This window comes from Narcine bancroftii, chromosome 7, assembly GCF_036971445.1.
Source record: "Narcine bancroftii isolate sNarBan1 chromosome 7, sNarBan1.hap1, whole genome shotgun sequence".
Classification (NCBI taxonomy): domain Eukaryota; kingdom Metazoa; phylum Chordata; class Chondrichthyes; order Torpediniformes; family Narcinidae; genus Narcine; species Narcine bancroftii.
In genome coordinates, this window is record NC_091475.1 from 184,233,351 (window position 1) to 184,256,789 (window position 23,439).

Sequence of the window (23,439 nt, forward strand, 5' to 3'; positions counted from 1 at the left end):
ACAACCACCTGTAACACATGAAGAAAATGAATCCAAACCTGAGTAAATAAATCATTTATAATCACCAGAAAAGTATTATTGGTTTGGACGTTGCAAAGTTTATCTAGACTTTGTTTTGCTTGTGGAGCTCTTTCATGCTCTGCTCCACGATACATGCTCCAACGATTGGAATTCCATAGAATTTGACATCTTTTTGGTTTAGGTCTTGGTTGAATCTAATAGAGGATCAATATAGCTTATTAATTTGAATGGTGATTATACAACTGCAAAGAAGGACAATAAAATACATTTGCTTTAATTATAATGTGCTTGATTTAATGTCTTTAACTTAAAGCTGTTTTCCAGCATATTTATGTGTTCAGAAATATTTTCATAATTTAACATATTTTTTTCAATTTTAATATTCATATATTGTTTGAAGTCAGAGACAAACCAAAGCATTGAAAAACCTTGACAGTTTTCACACACATGAAATACGTGAACAGATTTTTGACCAGTCAATTATTTTCAGAGGAGTTTTGTGGACAGGGGTTCTTCTGTCTTGTAAATCCCAATTATGTCATTTATGACTAATGCCACACACAGAACGCATTGCTTAGCACCAGGAAGATCTTGGCCAGGAATATAACCAATATGGATCTGGACCCTGAGACTTCAGAATGGACAGCAAAAAAATAAAGTTTCTCCAGCATTGGTTTTTACTTCAAAACCATAATGGTACCTACACATCACGAAATTACACAAAAACAATGTAGACAACACAAGACTACGCCATTCCTACACCTGGCAAAACAAAATAAAAAAAACTTCATGAGACTGAAACACACCTCAACATAGGAGCTACATAGTGAATAATAAAAAACTGCAAGCAATACAGTAAAAGATGAAAAGCTACACAGTGGACAAAAGTTACATTTTCGTAGACTTAGATTTTAAAAAGTCTTGTAGCTTGAAGTGAAGAACTGTCACAGAGTTCACCTATCCATATGGGCCCTCAAGGTTCAGCACAAAAGCGACAGAAAGACCCAACGACCTCCTCGCCAACCCCACCATCCGCCACAGGGCCCCACGCTCCAAGACGCCACAGCCTCCAGAACCTCTGAGCTGGCACACAACATGGCTGCTCCAGGATCCCCGACATTCCTACCACAGAACACACAGACGTCCAGATCCTCCCTGCCAGGTGCATGGCACACCTCCGCAAAGCATGCCACCTCGGGCACTGGCAGCAAACGACACGGACAACAAAATTAGAAGAATTATTTTCAATTTTATTTGTTCGGAGATAGGAGAAGCTGGTGCAGCTTCCAGCTTTATATAATGCGACAGGCTAATTTCTTCTCAGATTTCTACCACTGGGATCCAAATCCTACCCTGCACCCATTCAGGAAGACAGAAAAAAAATTGTAACTGCTTCAATATCAAGCTGACTCTATGCCTATATAATCAGTATCATTAGGATGAAGTCTAATCAATAACAAAGTCTAGCCCCACAATTCTGGTCTTGCAACACAATCATGCCACGTTTTTAGCACAAGAAAAACTACTCCTTACTGTCAAGCAAACCTAAGTTCTATTTATACTACTTTAAAATACTTTTTTTCAAGTCCTCTAAGTTTGTTTTTCTTTTTCTTCAGGCCTTGCTTCTCAGCAGTGATGGACAGAATCTGGTTACTGGGGGTGATAATGGTGTTGTAGAAGTGTGGCAAGCCTGTGACTTCAAACAACTATATATTTACCCAGGATGTGATGCTGGCATCAGGGCAATGGACCTATCTCATGATCAAAGGTAATGAAAACTATTAAACTGCTGTGTGAAATTATATTCCCACACTCTTAGTCCTATCTCAGAAGTCTTGGAAATACAGTGCATGATTTCAGGTATGCCATGGGAGGAAAGATGCAACATTGTCAAGTAACTTGCAGCATTGATTCTCTGGTCTGAGAAGAACCTATAGTTCCAGAGACATTTAAGAAATTAGGCTAGTATATAAAAAAAGAGAAAATAGACTTTAATCTCTGTGCAACATTGATATCATATGGCTTGTTTTGCTGCAGTGTTGGATATACCAAGGACATTTTCATCTCCCCAAAGACAAAGGGACACTTGGAAACATTTGATAAAAAGGCAGAAGTCAGCATGGTTTCCCTAAAGGAAAATTTGCTCAACAAACCTTATGGAATTCTTTGAGTAGAGAACAGGAAGGACAAACAAAGGAGAGTCGGTTGATTTAGTTCAGTTGAATTTTCAGAAACCCTTTGACAAGGTGAACACGTGAGGCTGCTAAGCAAGATAAGAATCTATGGTATTATTCGAAATATATTAGCATGGATAGAAGATTGACTGACTGGTAGGAGGCAGAGAGGGGGGAATAAAAGAGCCTTTTCTGGTTCGCTGCCGGTGACCATTGGTAGTCAAGACCACTTCTTTTCACATTATATATCAATGATTTGGATGATGGAGTTGATGGCTTCGTGGCCAAGTTTGGCCAAATTAGGAGGAAGGACAGGTAACGTTGAGGAAGCACTGAGTCTTTAAAAGGACTTAGACAAGGAAATGGCAGATGGAATACAGTGTAGCGAAGTGTACATTCATGCTCTTTGTTACCCATTAGACTATTTTCTAAATGGATAACAATTTCAGAAATCAGAGGTGCCAAGGGACTTGGGATTCTTTGTGCAAGATCCCCTGAAGGTTATGTTGATTGTAGAGTCAGTGATAAGGAAGGCAAATACAATGTTAGCATTCATTTTGAGAGGGAAATATAAAAACAAAGATGTAAAGTTTAGGCTTTTTAGGGCATTGGCCAGACTGTGTTTAGAGGATTGTGAGCAGTTTTGGGCTCCTTATCTAATTAATAATGTGTTAGCATTGAGAGGGTACATAAGGGCTTCATTTGAGTATCCTTGAATGAAAGAGTTATCAAATGAGGAGTATTTGATGATTCTGGGATGCTACTTGCTGCTCATAGTTTTCTTAAATCACATTATTTTTTGGAATGTCCTCTCCAATTCTTGCTCTTTTGAAGACAGTAACTCAAGCTTCTGTGTAAACTATTAGAAAGGATTTCTACAGTTGTTAGTGAAAGGAGGGACCCATCTGAATACATGTGTTTCCTACCTGATATCTCAACATGCACCATTCTTTGGCTTGGCTTCGCGGACGAAGATTTATGGAGGGGTAATGTCCATGTCAGCTGCAGGCTCGTTTGTGGCTGACAGGTCCGATGCGGGACAGGCAGACATGGTTGCAGCGGTTGCAAGGGAAAATTGGTTGGTTGGGGTTGGGTGTTGGGGTTTTCCTCCTTTGTCTTTTGTCAGTGAGGTGGGCTCTGCAGTCTTCTTCAAAGGAGGTTGCTGCCCGCCGAACTGTGTGGCGCCAAGATGCACGGTTTGAGGCGATATCAGCCCACTGGCAGTGGTCAATGTGGGAGGCACCAAGAGATTTCTTTAGGCAGTCCTTGTACCTCTTCTTTGGTGCACCTCTGTCACGGTGGCCAGTGGAGAGCTCGCCATATAACACGATCTTGGGAAGGCGATGGTCCTCCATTCTGGAGACATGACCTACCCAGCGCAGTTGGATCTTCAGCAGCATGGATTCGATGCTGTCGGCCTCTGCCATCTCGAGTACTTCGATGTTGGAGATGAAGTCGCTCCAATGCACCATTACACAACTGATAAATACAAGCCATGGATCCTTTGGATATCGTTTACTTGCCTCAGCGTACTTAGTCGGAAGCATAGGCATATCATAAGGATTTTTAGCATGGCCAAGGGCATTTGGCCCATCATTTCCATGAACTACTCAGATAAATTCACTTTCTAATTCACTGCTTAATAGATTACTGTACACCATGCTCATCCAATTCCTTTTGAATGCGGTAATAAACTTTCATTTAAAAGGTAACCGTTTGGTTATTTTTCTTTATTTTACAGTGCATTTTTTAATTAATGACTTTTTTTTCAATGATCTTTTATTTTTTTCCAATTATTTCAAAATGGCTTTTCCATCCATGGGATGTACAAGTCATAATCAAATCTTTCAGGGTGGGAGTTGAGACTTTTTCACTCGTGGGAAAATCACAAATAAAGGGATGTAGCCACGCAATAAAGGGCCAGTCACTTAAACCTGAGGCCTATGGATATTTCTTCTCTCAGAGGGTGGTTAATCTCTGGAATTCTCTGTCCCCCAAGGATGATAGAGGTCAGATCAAATTTAATTTTTTTAAATTTAGACATGCAGCATGGCAACAGGCCATTTCAGCCCAGGAGTCCATGCTGCCCAATTTGCACCCTATTAACCTACAATCCCAGTACATTTCAAATGGTGGGAGGAAACCTGAGCCCCTGGGAAAAACCCATGCAGTCACGGGGAGAACGTACAAACTACTTAAAGACAGTGCAGGATTCGAATCACTGTAAAGGAATTGCACTAACAGCTATGCCAACCGTGCCACCCAGATCAGTAGATAGAACAAGGAATTCAGGATTTTGGGGAACTGATGTGGTCCCGTATGTATGATTAGTCAAGAAGGATCAATTCTCATGTTACTCATGAGAAGTACTCATGTTACATCACAGATCAGCAGCAATAGAAATTCACCAAGACAATGTTATATTTAAAACAATATATTTAATAATAACTAGTAATAATATAACAACTTTACCACAGCTATGCATAAATATGCCTCTGTGTGTGTGTGTGTGTGTGTGTGTGTGTGTGTGTGTGTGTGTGTGTGCGTGTGTGTGTGTGTATGTGTGTGTGTGTGTGTGTGTGTGTGTGAGTGGATTACCTAAACCATTACAGCTTAGGCACAATTCTGGAAAGTCATTTCAAACAGTCAGTCTTAGAAATCTTGCATTGAAACTTAAACTTTTAAACTGATCTTCATAAGTAATTACAAAGGAAGTGAGAAAGTCTGTGTGATCAGACTGCTGAATACTCATGAATCCTTGTTGAATTGCTTCCAGAGAAATGTCCTTTCATATGAATGATTGTCACAACTCTCCTCTTCCTTGCAGAAGGGAAACGAAGTGTGTGACTTCCACGATGCTTCCTAAACCCAGGCACGGGTCAAATGAAATGACCATCAGAATGGTCACAATCCAAATGCAGGAATCTTCCTGCTTCCTTTACCCAGATATGAGTTCATCAAAGTGGCCATTACAATGGTCACATTGGGTCAATACTTCTCCTGACAAGGAGAAATTGTCGATTTCACACAGTCACTCCACCTTTGTATCTTATAGTTCTCTGCTTGATCATTAATCAATACTGCTTCTTCAAAGTGTCCCAATCACATGACTTTCAATCACTCGCCATCTGTTTCTCCTAAATAAACACCTTTGTTCTTTTGTCTTCTTCCAGAGCATTACTCTACTTATAGTCAATATTTAATGGTGCCTTTCTGTCTGTGAGCTGTGAAATTTTTTTTGCTGTGAAAGGTTTTGCTATGAAAGTGGCACTCTCTAAAAAACAGGAGCTTATAATACTCGGTATCCAGGATGAGGTAGAAAAGTGGATTAGACATTGGTTTTGTGGGAGAAGCCAGATAGTTGTAGCAGATAATTGTCGCTTTGACTGAAGCCCTGTGACTAGTGATATTGCCTCAGGGATCCGTGCTGTGTCCATTGTTGTTTGTCATCTACATCAACTATCTGAATGATAATGTGGTCAATTGGATCAGAAAATGTACAGATAGCACTAAGATTGGGGATGTAATGGACAGTGAGGAGGCTCTCAAAGCTTGTAATGGGGTCTGGACCAGCTGGAAAAATGGGCTGCAAAATGGCAGATGAAATTTAATGTAAATAAGTCTGAGGTTCTGCAGTTTGAAAGGACAAACCACAGTAGAAACCACAGTAGAACTTGCACAGTAAATAATGGATTTTGGAATACAGATCCATAATTCCTTGAAAGTAGTGTCACAGGTAGATAGGGTTGTAAAGAAAACTTTTGGCACATTGGCTTTTTAAATGAAAGCATTGAGTTCAGGATGTTATGTTGAAGTTTTATAGGACAGTGATGTGGACAAAGTTAAAGTATTGGTTGGAGTTTTGGTCACCTACCAACAGGAAAGATGTCAATAAGATTGAAAAAACACATAGAAAATTTACAAGGATGTTGCTGGGACTTAATGAGCTGACTTAAAGGCAAAGGTTGAATAGGAACAGACTTTATTCCCCAGGGCATTAGAGAATGATGGGAGAGCTTTGATAGAGGTTTGCAAAATTATGAGGGGCATAGTTGATATCAATGGAAACAGGATTTTTCCATTGAGGTTGAATGAGATAACAAATAGTGGACAGGGATGAAAAGTGAAAGATGAAATGTTTAAGGGAAACATTAGGATGATCTTCATCATTTAGAGGCTGGTGAAAACATGGAATGAACTGACCATGAAAGTGGTGGATGTATGTTCAATTTTAATATTTAAAATTAATTTGGATAGGTATATAGACAGTGGGGAGCGGCAGTATGGAGGGCCATGGAATAGGGGCATCAGTGGGACTATTTGACAAAATAGTTTGTCATGGACTGAAGGGCCTGTTTCTGTTCTTTAGTGTTCATTTGGTTTCAGGGATGAGGATTTGAGGCAAGCATTGATGATTCATTGTCATATTGATTACCAAGGCAGGTTTGAATCTTCAAACCTCTTGTGTTTTGCCTTAAATCAATGTTCTCTAGCTATTGACAACTTGGTCAGCATAGACAACAAGGGCTGAAGGCCCTGTTCTGTGCTATAAAATTCTATGACTATGAGTAAAACACAAAAGTCTACAGTCACCGTGAATGAAGTAAAAACACAAAGCTGGAGAAACTCAGCAGGTCAAATAGTGTAGATTATGTAACAGAGGTAATGATACATAACCGACATTTCAGGTTTGAGCCATTCATCAAGGTATGAGCAAAATGTAGACAGTTGCCCAAATTGCCCACATTTCGGACGACAGCCCACATTTCAGACGACTGCCCACATTTCGGGCGACTGCCCACATTTTGCTCAAACCTTGATGAAAAGTATTCTCATACCTTACTCAAGCCCAAAATGTTGGTTACTTTTTACTTCCATTCGATGCTGCGTGACCTGCTGAGTTTCTCCAGCACTTTTGTGTACTACAACCTGCAGACTACCCAGTTTAAGATCACTGATGTGACAAGAATGTTAGCTTTAAATAAGCATTTCATTTTTACATTTTTTTCTGGAGATGCCATCAAATATGACAATCAGAAATTATAATCTTTTGTAGCCCAAGGCTAATACCATTTATAGCATTTGTATTCTCTTCTCCAAACTAGAAGAGAATATTGTTCTTCAGGAATATCCTGGACATGGACTGTGCATTTGCTCTGACCCAGAAAGATGAGATATTGTTCGGTTGAGCAATATCGGAAGTTGAAAGCAGGGGGCTAGAGGGGGAGTAGGACAAAAATTAACGTGACAGAACAATGGAAACTCATGGTTACACTGGCAGTCAGAACAGAGATGTTTTTCAAAGAAGTCTCATAATCTGCATTTAGTTTCTCTAATTTCAAGAAATCTGCATGGTGAGCACTTAGGCTAGGTATTGAAATAAATTTGTAATCTGTCAGTGGAGCCTGTTTGGGTAAGAGGATTATCTGAAATTCAATATTAGATGCTGACAGTTTAATATATATATGGGTGAAAGATTAAATGTTGTACCTCAAATTTGTGTTGGGTCTGCTTGCTACAACGTATGGGGTCTAAGACAGAGATCAAAATGGGAGAGGAAGAGAGAATTAGTGTGAGAGGAAACAGGAAGCTCATATTTGGCCTTGCACACGGAATGGAATGTTCTGGAGTCACTCCATTTGGCTTCTTCTATATTGAAGGGATCTCATTAAATAAAATGCATTAAATTAAGAAAAGTGCAAATGAATTGCTGCTTACCAGGGAAGGATGCTTGTGTACCTGAATGAAGGAAAGGGAACAGGTAAAAAGGCAGGTGTTGCATATCCTATAGTTGCCATGAGAATGGGAGTGGTGAATGAAATGAAAGACCAGGGGTTGCAAAAGGAACAGAATTCTGAAAAGGGAGAGGAGAAGAAAAAATATCTTGAACTTTCAGTCGCATAATTTAATTTGCACTTGCCCCATTGAGAAATATTTTCCAAAAAAAACACATGGAACTAAATAGTTCAATTATTAAAAAGATGACTCAAATGATGAAACTCATCCCTCAAACACTTGATTAAAACATATATTATGAACAAAACTGTTTTTAGCCGTTTGTCAAAATTGAAGGAATCAACTCTGTTAGGTTATAAGACAAATAACACTGTTGTCTTTCTACTCTTTGACAGGTGTAGCATTTGCAAGAGCCAAAATCAAAATTATTCCAAACATAGGAGTAAATCCATTTGTAATTTCAGATTGAATCCTTGATTTATCTTTTAGTTCTTTTCATAAAGCATTTCCATGTCTCGTAGAGTGAAACTCGGCAATGAGAATATATCTTCTTTACTACCTATCAAAATAAAAAGTTAGAAATTATAGTAAAAGTCCAACAACATAGCATACTTGAAACGTTGATAATGCAAGACTGACAGATTTTCCAGATTATTAGATATAATACATTTTTCAGTCAATGAAGTAAATATAAAATGAGCATTAAAAAAGGGGCCTGGTCAATTTAAAAGAGTATATGAATCTGGGCCCCAGGAAGTTGAAAGGGAGTACAGCAAAAATCACTTGCTGCACCATATATTCAACACTGAACCGTCAAGATTTCTAAATAGAGAAACAGGAAGATTGAAGATGCTTGAATATTGAGCAAACAAAGAATTGCTGAAAGAACTCACTGCGTCAGATAACAACCATGGGCAGAAAAAGTCAGTCAATGTTTCTTCGTAGCAGATGGCTATAACTGGTGACCCCAACAGTTTAGATGGCATCTAAACCCAGCGATGGACAGCGAAGCAGCAATCAGCACTGTTGGCCTCAAGTTCCTGATCTTTGGGACAGTTTGACCCAGCGTGTGGTTCGACCAGGCTGAGGCTCAATTCCAGATTCGGGGCATCACATCTGAGACCACATGGTACTCCCACGTGGTCAGCGCCCTGGATCCAGAGACTGCAGTCAGAGTGGCCAACTTCATCCACAGGCCACCATTGGAAGGCACTTACACTGCCTTCAAAGAGCTATTGTCTGAGACTTTTGGACCCTCGTGGTAAGAGAGAGGCACGGCTGCTCCACCTGGATGGGCTAAGGGAAAGATCCCCATCAGCACTTATGAACTGCCCGAGGACATCCAACTGCTCCTAGCTGATTAGGATTTAAGTGACCCCCCGGAAAGTCGCAGCACAGGCAGATATTCTTTGGAAACAGAAACCGAAGTGCTCAACTCCTGTGGGGCTCATCACAAAGTCTTGCAACCAGACAAAGGCAGGCAAGAGGCAGGGACGAGTCCAAGGAGAGATGCTGTTTCTACCACCAAAGATGGGGTACCGAAGCCCGCCGATGCCAGTCACCCTGGAAGTTTCAGGGAAACAACAAGACCAGGCATCACTGATGGCCATGGCGGCTGGCCATTCATAGAGCTCCTGTATGTATGGGACTGCCTGTCTGGAAGATGTTTCTTGGTGGATACAGGAGAGGTCAGTGTGCTGCCCAACAGGGTTGGACACTAGATACAGGCAAGCGGGCTCCGTGTTGAGGGCTGCCAACAATAGCAGTATATGGACCTATGGCACTCATAAGGCCAAGCTACAGTTCGGAGGCAGTCACTTCTCATGGGAGTTCACACTGGCCTCAGTGAAACAACCACTCCTCAGAGCAGACTTCCTGCAGGCCACAACCTCCTAGTGGACCTTAAGGGCAAGAGACTTGTACACACGGAGACCTTCCAAACATCCATACTGAGGGGCACCGGGCTCCCGCCACTGCATCTGGACTACATCCACACCTCGGACAATGGGTTCTCCAAGGTCCTAACTGAGTTCCCAGCAATCCTTTCTGCTCAGTTCATGGTGGAGATGCCCCGACATGGCATCAGGCATCACATCCTTACCAAGGGTCCACCACTCCACGCAACCGTGGAGATCGGGCCAGCACAATATGCGGTAATAAACAGGGGCATAACTCACTAACGCTACCCCTAGCAAACTGGCACGGTTAGAAGCTGGGGCAAATCAAGACCAGCAGCCCTAAAATGGCGCTGGCCAGGTTTCCCAGCTAACAGAGCAACACCAGGCTGGGAAAGAAGGGTATTCATATGCAAGAATGTTCCCACAGGCAGGAATCCCATTTTTGTTATTCATGTGGCTTGATGTCAGCCAATCAACCAAACAGTGGGAACTCCAACTCTATAAAAGGAGCATTTCCAGCCTCAATAAAGTCAGAGCTTAACCTCGCACACTGTGAGTATGTGTGTTTCTTCATAGCAGATGGCTACATAGTCTTCATTATACACACCCTTCACATTTTAGGCCTAATACCCACTAAACCTTAAAGTAATCTTGAGGCTGAATACCTTCATTGCAAGCAAATCTTCCCATAACCAGCTTTTTACTAAATGACTCACTGTAGAACACTTGCTGTCACATACACCAACGGACCCGTAGGACTGGAATTATACCTATTGACATTGATATGAGATCAGAGGCCATATAAATATATCTCTCGATTAATAGGATAATATGAGAAAATAGCAAATCATTTGATGAGGACATATACACAACATCCTTGTGGTCTCTTTTGATACTGTAACCAAATAAAAAACTGAACAAGAGTAGGCCACAGCTCCTCAAGCCTACTCCACCATTATATATCATCTGGACTCATCTGCCCTTGACCTCATTTCCTCTTCTCTGACAGTTCCCTTCGGCCCTCAATTCCCTGATATTTCAGCAATTCATCTGCTTATTCTTTAAATCCCTAAATGATCAGGCACCGACAGTGAATTTCTGAGCTTCACCAACCTGTCAGAAGAAGTTCCTCAGTTGTAAATAACCACTTCTGATCTTGTAACTGTCCCCTCATTGGAAATCTCCCAAATTTCCAACAATGCAGCCCATTTAACATATCAATCTATACATTTACAAAACTAGTTGTGAACTCAGCCAGCACCATCATGGGCATTAGTCTTCACTCTATCGAGGACATCTACAAGGGGCAGTGTCTTAAGAAAGCATCCTTTATTCTCAAGGACCTTCACCACCCAGCCCATGCCCCTTTTGCAATGCTACAATCAGGAAGGAGGTACTGGAGCATGAAGACAAACCACCAGTTTCACAAATACAATTTCTTCCCCTCTGCCATCTGATTTCAGTTTTAGATTCTTGAACTGTGGGGAAAAGGCTATGGCTTTTTACCTTATCTACACCCTTCATGGTTTTATGAACCTCTACGAGATGCCCTACTCCCTCCAGTCTCTCCTTATAATTGAAGAATGTTAGCAAGGATAGTTTTATTTGGAGTTCTTTCTGTAGCTGGTGACCAAAATTGCACACAAGACTCCAAGTTTCACCATGTCGTGTACAATTAGATCATGGCATCCTTGTTCCTGTACTCAATATCCTGACCAACCAAACAACTTCTTCACCATCCTGTCTACCTACATCACCACTTTTCTGAAACTATGGATCTGCACCTTTTTACTTTTTGTTCTACAATACTCCGTATGACTACTATTCAACTTGTAAGTCTTGCCCTTGTTCGAAATACTTCAATTCACTTGTCCAAATTAAACTTCATCTTCCATTCATTGGCTCATTTTCCCAGTTCATCTAGATCCTGATGCACCCATTTGCATGTTGGCAGCACTCTGTAGTAGGTGAAATAGATGGTGTTGCATGCCTGTGCCTTTAAGGGTCAGGTGATTGGGAATCATTTTTACAATTGAGTTGCATCAGCTGAGAAATTAGACTGGAGCTGGTCAGTAACACCTGCAGTTTTGGCATAGCAGTTAAGCGCCACAGCTTTATCGCTGGTCAGCGATTCGAATCCTGCGTTGTCTCAGGAGTTTGTACATTCTCCCCACGTCTGCATGGTTTTCCCTGGTGCAGGTTAATTGGGTGTAAATTGGGCGGCATGGACTTGTGGACTGAAATGGGATGCTAGCATACTGCATGTGTAAATTTAAATTTAAATTTCAGAAACAGGTAGGAAGTGCAACAACTCTGGTTTAATGAGATCTTGTGAGAGCTTTTCAAAAACAGTGTAAAAGGGACAACCAATGTCATTTGCAAAAAATAGTTTTATCATACATCTGTTTAATAATATGATTGAATTTTGTAGCTACAAAACAGTGATAATTATAAACTAATCTTTGTCTTTGGCTTGGCTTCGCGGACGAAGATTTATGGAGGGGGTAAAAGTCCACGTCAGCTGCAGGGTCGATTGTGGCTGACAAGTCCGATGCGGGACAGGCAGACACGGTTGCAGTGGTTGCAGGGGAAAATTGGTTGGTTGGGGTTGGGTTTTTCCTCCTTTGTCTTTTGTCAGTGAGGTGGGCTCTGTGGTCTTCTTCAAAGGAGGTTGCTGTCCGCCGAACTGTGAGGCGCCAAGATGCACGGTTTGAGGCGATATCAGCCCACTGGCGGTGGTCAATGTGGCAGGCACCAAGAGATTTCTTTAGGCAGTCCTTGTACCTCTTCTTTGGTGCACCTCTGTCACGGTGGCCAGTGGAGAGCTCGCCATATAACACGATCTTGGGAAGGCGATGGTCCTCCATTCTGGAGACGTGACCCACCCAGCGCAGGTGGATCTTCAGCAGCGTGGACTCGATGCTGTCGGCCTCTGCCATCTCGAGTACTTCGATGTTAGGGATGAAGTCGCTCCAATGAATTTTGAGGTACCGCATGGATGGCAGTCTCTTCAATCTGAGGCGCCTGCAAGCTCACATCAAGACACAAGAGAAACTTGTCCGTGAACTACTCTTTGCAGACGATGCCGCTTTAGTTGCCCATTCAGAGCCAGCTCTTCAGCGGCTGATGTCCTGTTTTGCAGAAACTGCAAAATGTTTGGCCTGGAAGTCAGCCTGAAGAAAACGGAGGTCCTCCATCAGCCAGCTCCCCACCATGACTACCAGCCCCCCCACATCTCCATCGGTCACACAAAACTCAAAACAGTCAACCAGTTTACCTATCTCGGATGCACCATTTCATCAGATGCAAGGACCAACAACGAGATAGACAACAGACTCTCCAAGGCAAATAGTGCCTTTGGAAGACTGCACAAAAGAGTCTGGAAAAACAACCAACTGAAAAACCTCACAAAGATTAGCGTATACAGAGCCGTTGTGGACATGTCTCCTGTTCGGCTCCGAATCATGGGTCCTCTACCGGCATCACCTACGGCTCCTAGAACGCTTCCACCAGCGTTGTCTCCGCTCCAATTATAAACTAATAGAATGATAATAAAGCATATTCAGGGTTGATCTTTAACATATGTTTTTGAGTTGTTAACTATGAAGGGAAAAGATAAAGAGGAATGACTGTGAGTCAGCCTGACTGCAGGTTTAGGGAAATTGCTGGAATCTATAATGAGGGATATTACAATAGGACAATTAGTAAAGAATAAAAGGATTGAATGTAAGAGATCATGTGGAGCTTGTTAAGAATGTGACCAGCAGAGAAAAAAAAAGAGGGAACCAGAGAATGTGGGGCATTTAGATTTTTAGAGAGTTTTCAAAAAGGTCTTTCACAAATATTGGCCAATATGGATTAGAGTATTAGGAATTTGGGATAAAGTTCTGATATGAAGTGAGAATGTTTTAACAATTTAAGGGATTGAATGTGGAAAATTTAATATTTGGTGTAAATATGTAAAATTATGCAGAAAGGATGTTATTTTGTAGCCATTGACCAGTTAGGAAATGTTAATGTTCAAAGGGATTGAGGTGTCCTTGCACACAACTCACTGAACATGATGAACATGCATGTTCAACAAGCAAAAGGAAGGCAGATAGCATGCTGGTCTTTATTATGAGAGGATCTGAGTGCACAAGTAAATATGTCTCAAAACTATTACAAAGGCCTTGGTAAGTCTGCACCTGCAGAATAATATACTGTTTTGGTCTCTTTTCCTTAAAAAAAGGATTTGCTTGCCATAGAGGGAAAGCAGCAGAAAAATCACTTGACAATTCCTTGAATGCCATCTGAGTAGATCTAGGGTAGACAAGGCCAGCAATCTCCAGTTTAGAAAAAAAAGGGTTCAACGGGATGGATGCGGGTAGGATGTTCGGCATATTAGTCTCAACCACAAAATAAGAAATAGGTTATTTAAAACGAGAGAATCAGAGTAGACAGCTATGTGTGGAACCAAAAGACATGGGGGAGATTTTGACCTATTTCTTTTCTTCAGTATTTACTAAGGAGAAAGATATTGAATTGTGTAAGATAAGGGAAACCAATAGGGAAGTTATGGAAACTGTGGTCATTGAAGAGGAGGAAGTTCTGGAGCTATTAAGAAATATAAAGGTGGACAAGTCTCCAGGACACAGGATATTCCCTAGGACTTTGAGGGAAGTCCGTGTAGAAATAGCAGGGGTTCTGACAGAAATATTTAAAATGTCATTAGCGACAGGGATGGTGCCGGAGGATTGGCGGATTGCGGACATTGTTCCATTGTATAAAAAGGGCTCAAGGAGTAAACGAGCAATTATCGGCCTGTAAGTTTGACATCAGTGGTGGGCAAACTAATGGAAAATGTTCTTAGAGATGGTATATATAATTATCTGGATAGACATGCTATGATTAGGAACAGTCAACATGGATTTGTGCGTGGAAGGTCATGTTTGACAAATCTTATTAAATTTTTTGAAGAATTTTTACCAGGAAAGCCTTTGACAAGGTCCCACACGGAAGGTTAGTTAGGAAGGTTCATTCATTAGGTGTGAATATGGAAGTCATAAAATGGATTCAGCAGTGACTGGATGGGAGATGCCAGAGAGTGGTGGTGGCTAGCTGTTTGTCAGATTGGAGGCCGGTGACTAGTTGTGTACCTCAAGGATCTGTACTTGGCCCATCATTGTTTGTAATGTACATTAATGATCTAAATTATGGGGTGGAAAATTGGATTAGTAAATATGCAGATGATACTAAGATAGGTGGCATTGTGGATAGTGAGGAAGGTTTTCAAATATTGAGAAGAGATTGGGCAAGTTAGAAGAGTGGGCTGAAAGTTGGCAAATGGGGTTTAATGCTGATAAGTGTAAGGTGCTACATTTTGGTAGGACTAATTAAAATAGAACATATATGGTGAATGGTAGGGCGTTAAAGAATGCAATTGAACAGAGAGATCTAGGAATAATGGTACGCAGTTCCCTAAAAGTGGAATCTCAGGTGGATAGAGTAATGAAGAAGGCCTTTGTAATTCTGGGCTTTATAAATCAGAGCAACTCTTATACTCTAAGAGTTGGGAGGTTAAAATTGTACAAGGGATTGGTGAGGCCAAATTTGGAAAATTGAGTTCAGTTCTGGCCACCAAATTATCGGAAGGATGTGAACAAAATCGAGGGAGTACAGAGAAGATTCACCAGAATGAGACCTGGGTTTCAGCACCTAAGTTATAGAGAAAGGTTAAATAAGTTAGGTCTTTATTCCTTGGAGCGTAGAAGTCTGAGGGGGGATTTGATAGAGGTCTTTAAAATTTTGAGGGGGATTGATAGAGTAGATGTGGATGGGGAGATTCAAACAAGAGGACATGAGCTGAGAGTTAGGGGGAAAAAGTTGAGGTACAACTCAAGGGGAAGCTTCTTTACTCAGAAAGAGGTGTCTGTGTGTGTGATGGGTCTAGTGAAATGCATTCTTGTAGGAAGCTCCGGAAGAAATTGTGGAAGCCCTTGGTGAGATATTTGCATTTTATTTGGCCTCAGGGTGGCTAATGTTGTGCCATTATTTAAAAAGGGAGCAAAGACAATCCGGGTAACTATTGGTTAGTCAACTTGACATCAATGATTGGAAAATTACTGGAGGAGGTTCTGAGGGAAACAATCTACCAGAATTTGGATAGTAAGGGACTGATTTGAGGTAGCTAGCATGGCTTCGTGCATGTGAGATCATGTCTCATGAATCTGAAAGAGTTTTTGGAAAGGTAATGAAAGAGAATTAATGTGAGCAGGGGGTGGATGTTATATATATGATAAGATCCGACATAGCAGGTTAGTCTTGGAGATTAGGTCACTTGGAATTAAGGGAATTGGACCAATAGATTGATGGAAGAGGTCAGAGTGCAGTGGTGGAGGAATGTTTCTCAAATTGGAGGACTGTGGCCATTGATATACCATAGGAGTCAGTACTGGGTCCACTGCTGTTTGTCAGTTTAACAGTTTGGATGGCAATATTCTTAACATGATTAGTAAATTTGTAAGTTACACCAAAATTGGCAGTGTAGAGGAAGGTGAGGTATCTAAGTTCACAACAGGATCTAGATGAATTGGAAAAATGACCAAGGAATGGGAAATTTAACTCTGGAAAATGTTGCACTCTGGTACGTCAAACCAGGAAAGACTTAAATGATGAATGATGGGGCCCTAGAGAGTATTGTAGAGCGTAGAGATCTTGGCATGCAGGTGCATGGTTCCCTTAAAGTAGTGACTCAGGTGGACATGGTGGGGAAGAAGCCATTTGACATGCTTGCCTTCATTGGACAGAGTACACTGTACAAAAAGTGGGACCTCATAATTCAGCTATATAAGGCATTGGTGAGTTCACCTTTAAACTACTGTGTGCAGTTTTGGTCATCCAGCTACAGGTGGGACATCAATAAATTGGAAGTGATGTAGTAGAGATTGATCAGGATATTGCTGGGACTGGGGGGGGGGCTTGAGCTTGGATAGGCTGGCTCTTTATTCTCTAGAACAAAGGATGCTGAGGGGTAATTTTACTGAGGGTTACAAAATCATAGAAGCTCACAGTCATTTTCACAGAATAGGTTTAAGGTGAGAGGAGAAAAGTTTAAGGGTGACCTGAGAGGCAATTTTCTCACTCAGGGCTGGTCCATATCTGCAGAAGAAACTGTAAAAGCGGGTACAATTAAAACAATCAAAAGACATTTTGATAAATTTATGAATAGGGTTGACCACACATGGATAGCATTTACTAATCTACAATAAGCTTTGCTAAGGGACAATTTCTTCCTCATCTTAGTTTTTAGTTTTTAAATGTTTTCACTCTTTGATAGGTTTCGGAGTTATGTACAGTTATGTGGTTTCCGTATGTGAGGAGCAGTCCTTATTCAAGTATGTACCTGAACAAAAGATGACAGATCAGGATGCTTGCTGCCCTGTACAACTGTCCTCATACTGGACACTTGGGAACAGGAATCCTGGCTAGTTGTATCCCAAGCAAAAAGAGATGAATTTCAGTGCTACTCCCACTGCAGCAGACAGTAGCCAACAAGCCAATGGAATCAAAACCTGGAACCAGACACTAACTGAGTTATCAGAAAAGCTTATGTCTGCACAAATAGACTATTGAGTCATCATATAGAAAAATTATTGCATTTATAGATAATTTACTGAAATACACCAAATGTAATTACGATATTTGATTTACAAAACATTAATAATTCACATTTTATCCGAAATAATGTTTTAACATTTCAAAATTCATTATATATAGTGTACAAAAAGGTTTCATTTTGAATTTGACATTTTTATGTTTCTGTTTCAGGACACTGATAACAGGCATGGCTTCAGGCAGTATCGTAGCTTTTAACATAGATTTCAACCGGTGGCACTATGAACATCAGAACAGATACTAAACACCTGTTAAGGGAGGGTGAAGAATGATTGGTAATTCTGGCTGACAATGGCCCAGGTGTTGGAATGTTAAGCCCTCGATTTTGCCCTCTGTTATGTATTCCATTTCATCTAGCAATAGTTGTGCATTGTATTCATGTGAAAGCAATCCTAAACATTTTGTTTTCTTTCTTCTTATCACTGAACACCAGCTTTATCAAAGAACTACTACATTAATTTATAAATCATTGTTATAAGAATGATAAATAACAATATGTTGAGTAATTAATATTTCTAATTTTATTGTTGAAAAAGTGTCAGAGGGCACATTTCTGAACGTATCTAATTGTTCATATATTTCTTGCTAAGAGAAAGCCAATTAAAAAGAAAAACTGCATCTGTCTTTTCAGTTTGCATCCAGTCTATGGAAGCCTACATTTCCATAAGTACTGCTTTAATTGCGTTGATAGAAATAAAATAGATGTTTCTTAACCTAGTTTGCAGTTCCTTTGAAGCAAACGGTAAAGCCAGAATCCCAGGAAAAAAGGCAAAACCTAAAGAACTTAGTTAAAAGTATTGGACATTTATTAGCGCCAAGAATGAAATTAACTTGTCTAATAATTCTACATTGTGGCAAAGAGATCCCCATTCCATATTGTGCTGTAATTTTACAAACACAGTTTGTTTTCTGTACCTGTTAACTCTTCATAAGGTGAATATTGTAAGATCTTGGCTCTCTTGCTTAAAACTACTGCATTTTCAGCTTTCCATTTTAGCACGAGAATAAATGTACCATGCCTTGTTTCCAGTGCGGAAAAAAAAATGCTGTAGTAAATATATTTCTGGCTTACACTTCTAATTAAATACATACAGTACTCATGGGGATTGAAAAAACACCTCATGTTTTTTTTTGTATAATTGGTGTTGGTTTTGTCAAAAGTCATAGATGTACATACTATGTTGGTCGGGCTAAGAGGCATGTAACAGGAATGTAGTTTTCTTGAAAATTACACTCATGCAAATTATTTAAGAAAAAAATGAATTCTTTGTATTGGCACTTTGCACCAGAAACATCATTATTTATTGCTGTGATTATTGATTTGTCATCCACACTGTAACAGTAAATTTTAGCACTGAACTCTTTGTATTTAAACAATTAAAACCATGGAGAAAGTCTGATTGCGTAACTATTAAGTTATACATCTCGTGTGAGCAATATTATGAGTTTTTAGTCTAGAATTGGGGAGGGGGGAGGGAGGGAAACAAGCATCTGGAAACCAATTTCATTTCATCTGGAAATCACAGTGAAATATTTTGGATATAACTAATCCTTGAGCTATCGTAACGCTGTTTTATGGCAAAGATGTAAGATATGCCAGATGTGTGTCAATTGGAAATTAAAGTCAAAGAAAATAAAATATGCAAAGCACTAATTTATTTTGTACATTTCTTTCTGAAAATACATCTTGTTGAAATTTGTCAAATGTAGGAAAATGAGAATATGTTTTCATTTAATTGAAAAATGCTATTCTTAATTAATGTGGTCACCTGTCCACTCTTCCAAAGTAAATTGAAAAATTCCTAATTCAAATAGATTTCTTGTTAATTTTTTAAAAACTTCAATAACCTTCTAAAATCAGAATTTTTCATTGATAAACAGACCATTTAAATCACTTTGCATGGTTTCCTTGTGATGTCAAAGACAGTATTTTTCATTTTGTGTATATCACAAGATGCTGGAAGAAAATAACACAACAGGGTCCTTTTAATATATTTCTTTGCACTAAATTCACAGGACTATTTTGATCTTGTTCCGAGAGTAATTGGCTTATTACTTTCTATTGCATATGTGTTTATTTGCAATTAGTTTGAATCTACAACTCAGCTTAAAGTAAATAATTTTCCACTTGAGAGTTCTATAAAGCATACAAACCATCCAATCAAAGTACAAAAATAGCAACCAAGAAATACTAAGTCAGAAGTGATATCACAGTGGAGAACATTCACAAATGCAGTCTTGTGAGTAACTCTGAGACTTGCCAACAACTCACAGAATGTGTAAAGGGATATATGTTTAAGAATTACTGAGACAGTAAAGTGTAACATAGTGTCAAAAAGTTTTTGAAAGATATATAGACTTTAAATGTAGCTTTGCTGAGGCAAGTTCATGGGTTCAGGGGCCAACCATTTCAATTCCACACATTGTGCCCACACCAACATATCTATTGGTGGCTTCAAGCACTGCCGAACTAAGGCTACTTGCAAGTTGGTTTTTTTTAAAATTTCCATACATATAATCAGAGCCAGATGCAAAATACAGTAGTCAAATATTAGTATCAAATCCATTATCCATTATAACCCCCAACCCTCTCTGCCCTAAACAAAACCCCAAGAAATGAAAATAAGAAAAAAAACAGATAAAGAAAAGTAAGAAAACAAGAATAGAAACCTGCTGGAGGGCACCCCTAACCACACAGTTCTAGATATTTATATCTTTTAATACTTCCAAGGAGGTTAACGAGATTCGAAGCTTAGAGAAAACATCTATAAATTAGTTCCCTCATTTTGTAAATAAAGGAGCCAAATTTTCAAAAATACATCATATTTATTTCTCAGATTATAAGTAATCTTCTCAAGAGGAATGCAGCTATGCATTTCTGCCTTCCATCACTCAATACCTAGCTACTGCCAGGGCAATATTTACAAATTATTTTTGACATATAGATAATTTCAATTTTGGTTTTATCACTTAAATAAAAATAACATTGGGTTTTGTGGGAATTTAATTCCTGTAACCTGTTCTAAAAAAAATTTCCAAGTTTAACCAAAAAGATCTCACTTTAGGACAGGACCAAGTAGAATGTAAAAAAGTACCTATCTCCTGACTACATCTAAAACACTGGTCTGGTAAATCTGATTTCAATCTATTTAACTTTTGTGGTGTGAGGTATGATTGATGTTTATATTGAACTAATCTATAGTATTTGTTGTGCTATTTCAGAATAGATCTGACCAATTTTGTTCATCAATATTTAGAACCATCACTGTCTGGACCTATGTATAAAGTGCACATAGCTGAGATAAATTTATTTATATATCTATTATGTCTCAACATTCTCACATCACTACACTTTGGTAATAGCATTGTTGGACCCAATTTATCTCTTAAATAAGCCCTTAATTGTTAATAACAAAAAAATATTATTTTGTTTTCCATATTTATTTTTTAATTGTTCAAATGACATTAGATTTCCTCCTTCATAACAATTTTCTATATATCTAATTCCTTTCTGAGACTAAATAATTAAAAATTAATTATCCATTGAAAATGAAATAAGATTCTGTATCAAAAGGCATTTTTAGACAGGACAACCCTCCTCATTCCAATTTCATTGTATCCCTTATTCTAAATATTAATCAAATGTTTCAACACAAGGGTGCTTTCCTTTCCCCAGATAATAATTTTGATTCTCATTTAAATATCAAGTCTTCTGATATTCTCTCTCCTACTTTATCAACTTCTATTTTAATCCATGCTGGCTTTTCTCCCTCATCAAAAAGAGAAGCCAAAAATCTCATTTGAGCTGCCTTATAATAATTTTTAAAATTTGGAAACTGTAAACCTCCTAACTCAAACTTTCATGTCAGTTTCTCTAAAGAAACTCCCAACATCTTACCCTTCCAAAGAAAATTGCTTATATATTTATTTAATTATTGAAAAAAATACTTTTGTGGTATTATTATTGGCATTGTTTGAAATAAATATTGTATTCTAGGAAATATATTAATTCTAACACAATAACTCCACCCAATAATGTTAATGACAATATCTTCCACTTGTTCATATCTTCTCCAATTTTATTAAGTAAAGGTACTTCATTCAATTTATATACATTATCTAATTTATTATCTACCTATATCCTTAAATATTTTATTCCATTCATTGGGCTTTCACCTAACTCATAGTATCTTTGCTTAGTTCTCATTATTGTTTTCTCTGTTCTATATGTTTGTAATGTATTATACTGAAGTTTCTTATTTATAAACCTTCTACATTCTTCCTCAGAGGCCTGTCTTTGTAGATCTTTTTCTAAACATATTTTCTCTTTTTCCAATTGATCCAATTCTTTCATATAGTCTTTCTTAATTTTAGTATAACATTATTTGTCCTCTTAAATATGCTTTCATAGCATCCCATAAAATAAATTTATTATTAACTAAATTAGAGTTAATCTCAGGAAAAATTGAATTTGTCTTCTAACAAAATCACAAAAATCTAGTCTTTTTAATAACATTTGAGTTAAATCTCCATCTATAAATTGATTCTTCTTTATCTAACATTGTAAGTGTCAATAATAAAGGTGAGTGATTGAAAAAAAATCTTACTTTATCATCAACTTGATTAATTCTACCTTGGAGATGTGCTGATATTAAAAATAAATCTATCCTTGAATAAGAATCATGTCTCTTTAAATAAAAAGAATGATCTCTCTCTCTCTCTCTCTCTCTCTCTCTCTCTCTCTCTCTCTCTCTCTCTCTCTTTCGGGTGAATTCTTCTCCATATATCTATTAAATTCAAGTCCTTCATTAATGTCAAAATGGCTTTCACTGCCTTTACCCTTGTTACTGTTCTAATTGATCAAATGAAAACTGGATCTAGACAAAAATTGGAATCCCCAGCTTTTAAAATATTTTGATGTGCTCCTGCCAAATTAAGAAATGTTTCTTGTATACATTTTTCGCCATCCACATTCAGTGCATATGTATTCAAAAGGCCCAAGAATTCTGAAAATATTTGACAATGTACTCTAACATATCTTCCTGCAGGATCAATCACTACATTTTGTATTGTAACTGGAAAAGTCTTCTTTATCAAGATTGCCACTCCCCTTGCTATTGAATTAAATGAAGAGGCTCTTTTTTGATTTCTGATGTTCTGTTTCAATTAAATGAATCTCCTGTAAAAAAAAAAGCCATATCTACTTCCATTTTTTATGTGTTCCAGCAATTTAGGTAAGAAAAAGAAAGAATTATACATAATCAGTTTAATTTTATAACAGTTATTCAAAAATAAGAAGAAAAAGAAAATAACAAAAATCCCCCATTAATGTTGTTTAAATAATACACATTACCTAATTTGTAGTGCCATTTTCCAAGACAGATGTGTACAGCAATTCATTCTTCCCCTGCACAGTTAAAGCATGGAATAATCTTCACCCTACCATAATCAAACAATCAGTCCCAATTAAATTTAAGGCAGCTCTTCTTCCAAAATCTCCTCCTTAAACACATCCTCCCCCACCTCCAGGTTAAATTCCTTATGGAATATTTTTAAGGATCAAGAACCAAGAATCCCCCTCCATTTTACGGGTTGTGGCATCTTCCACAAATACACACGAGTCGATAGTAGTCTGTCCATAACTCCCCTAACCCACCCACCGGGATGTTTGACATTATCATCTCACCCATGCAGAAAGTTAAAAAATTTTAAAACGCTTTTTAATAAAGCATTTTCAAACTCCCTCTTGCTAATTTACTGGGAGAACTTGTTCTGTCCTCCTTGCAAGAAAATCTTCAAGATAGCAGGATGGCAAAAAATGACTCTGTAGCATTTTTGCCATAAAGCAGATTTCCTTCTCTTCAGCAATTCTAAGCTTATATCAGGACTGAAAGATATCTTTGTTCAATGGAATTCTGCCGGACCTTGTCTGTCTTTGGCACCTTGTGCTGCTA

General features: G+C 38.7%; 1 protein-coding gene and 1 long non-coding RNA gene across 27 annotated transcripts in view; one reads left to right on the forward strand and one right to left on the reverse strand.

Moving 5' to 3' along the window:
- The window catches only part of nbeaa (neurobeachin a), a 1,045,297-nt gene extending 1,026,169 nt beyond the window's left edge, over positions 1-19,128 (forward strand). For all 26 annotated transcript variants that reach the window (XM_069891655.1, XM_069891654.1, XM_069891651.1 and 23 more), the window contains 2 exons: positions 1,638-1,789; positions 17,639-19,128. In XM_069891655.1, coding sequence (XP_069747756.1) covers positions 1,638-1,789; positions 17,639-17,729 — 243 coding nt within the window. In that variant the 3' untranslated portion in view covers positions 17,730-19,128. The remainder of the gene's footprint in view (positions 1-1,637; positions 1,790-17,638) is intronic.
- Positions 8,208-23,439, reverse strand: part of LOC138739487 (uncharacterized) — a 55,703-nt gene continuing 40,471 nt past the window's right edge. The window contains exon 2 of the long non-coding RNA XR_011342289.1: positions 8,208-8,490. This is a non-coding gene — a long non-coding RNA (uncharacterized lncRNA). The remainder of the gene's footprint in view (positions 8,491-23,439) is intronic.